We start from the raw sequence: 1946 nt of genomic DNA, 5'->3' as shown, positions 1-1946 counted from the left end.
TCTTTCCCTTCCCATGACCTTACGTAACTTAATTTGCCTCCTATTTTGCAGCTCCCACATAAGACAGTGCAGGATTTTTCCCTTGTAGATTACCCTGGAGTAATTTATAACCATCTTAGGCAGTGCGTTTATTTTTTGAAAGAAGCTAGCTCAGATGCAACTTTATTGAAGACAGAAATGAAAATTAACCCTAAAACACAACAAAAATTACAAGACAACTTACCACAACAATGTAACTTAAGGATCTTCTCAATTTTGTTTGCCACTACTAATCTCAATATAGTACTCTGCAAGGCTGAAATTCTTTGCAGGTGTTTTCTCTGCAGGCAGTTTCCTAAGCATTGCTTGATTTATTATCCCAAATTTAAACCACAAAAGGAACCTCATTTTCTAGAGGTGGATATTCTGTAAGGAGCAAAAACACAAATTTCTCTACCCAAGTTTTGCTAACAACAATAATAAAAATTCCTTCCGGATATTCAAATGAATTCAAATTCCAGTGATGATACAAAGTAAATAAAGTGTTGTGATAATTAACCCTTGTAAAAGAACTTTGTTTGGACAGGCCTATTTAGTTAAGCTGGCAGGAAAGTCCGAGACACGCTAAGCTAGTACCACTTTATAGTGCAGCAGCTGTCTATTCACAGCAGGCAGGGCGCACATATGTTTTGAAGTCTGAACTGTATCTTTCCATCTCTAATGCAATGTCCCCCCATTCACCCCCCCACAGAAAATATCTCCACAGTGTTATGGCAAGATTCAAATTATTAAACTAACTTTATCCAGATGCAAACTTCAACACAAACACATGAAAAGAGAAATCTCAGACTCTAGAGACAGAATGAAGTTACTGTACCTCAGTAAAAGGCACCCAACTTCCAGGAGCTACTGCCTGCTGCTGCCCTCTGATAACAGTGGATTCTTGATTGCTGACCGCTGAGCTACCTTCAATGTCAACATGAAAAACTCTGCTCTCACTTGAGGCAGGACTGGAAGAAAAGCATCTCAAGGAAAATAATATAGGAAAAATGAGGGGCCAGGCTGGGATCAAAGCCATTTCCTCCCCTTACATCCAGCAGTGGTCTTCTAGCGTTTTAGTAATTGTTTACCCTCTTCTGCAATCAGCCCCCCTTGGTTTAGTGGTGCCTCAGTTATTTTAACTTTCTCTCAGCTTTCAGTTTCCAGATGTGGCACAACAAGGCAGTCTAACCAGATTCTGCTTAAAAAGAAAAAAAGAAAAGCGCTTTTGCTTCCTCGCTCGCTCGCTCTCTGTGCCTGTGGCTTCTCTTTTTCCCTAGAGGCTCCAGCTGAATAACATACAGATGGGCAGTGCTTAAACAGAGAGTGTCAAACACAGATTGTATTCCAGGAAAGCACCACTAGCTCCCCAGCTACCTTATCTCCACTCTGTCAGGATACAGACTGACTCTGTATTTAGGGCTCTGGCTTCCTTCATATGCTCACATCATTCCCTTTTTACCTTTAGATTCCAGACCCTCCCACTCAAACTTTGCCATTCAAAAATTGAGGGCAGACCTTTTCTCCTCCCCCCCACCCCGGTTAGTTTGGACATGATCTGAATGCTCCAGTCTGAGAATCAGCTCTCATGATTGTTTTCCTTTTTTTTTAGCACCTCCAGTGTATTTAGTCAAAGACAGGAAGGTGACACATTTTTTTATATATATATATATATATATATATATATAATACATATATATATATATATATATATATATACACTATATATATATATGTGTGTGTGTATATATATATGTGTGGAGAGAAGAGGGGAACAGAAATGGGCGGGGGGCGGGGGGGGGCGGGGGCTGTTTGGGTGGAGAAGGACGAGATTCAGAATATCCCAAGTGGTAATGGGGTTTGATGGGTTTCTGTTCATCAAGATTTTACATTTGTGAGAGAGAACAAGCTATAAAAAGGGACTGAAA

At 40.2% G+C, this 1946-nt stretch overlaps 1 protein-coding gene across 3 annotated transcripts in view; it reads right to left on the bottom strand.

Moving 5' to 3' along the window:
* Nucleotides 1-1378, bottom strand: part of LAMA4 (laminin subunit alpha 4) — a 181049-nt gene extending 179671 nt beyond the window's left edge. The window contains exon 1 of one of the 3 annotated variants that reach the window (XM_006019468.3): nt 857-1378. In XM_006019468.3, coding sequence (XP_006019530.1) covers nt 857-1057 — 201 coding nt within the window. In that variant the 5' untranslated portion in view covers nt 1058-1378. The remainder of the gene's footprint in view (nt 1-856) is intronic. The other 2 variants (XM_025198838.1, XM_025198839.1) reach the window with 2 other exon arrangements.
* Nucleotides 1379-1946: the final 568 nt, after the last annotated feature.

The sequence above is a fragment of the Alligator sinensis genome, unplaced genomic scaffold (assembly GCF_000455745.1).
Source record: "Alligator sinensis unplaced genomic scaffold, ASM45574v1 scaffold737_1, whole genome shotgun sequence".
Classification (NCBI taxonomy): Eukaryota; Metazoa; Chordata; order Crocodylia; family Alligatoridae; genus Alligator; species Alligator sinensis.
Note: the sequence above shows the minus strand (reverse complement) of the source record. Positions and strands in the feature narration are given on the sequence as shown.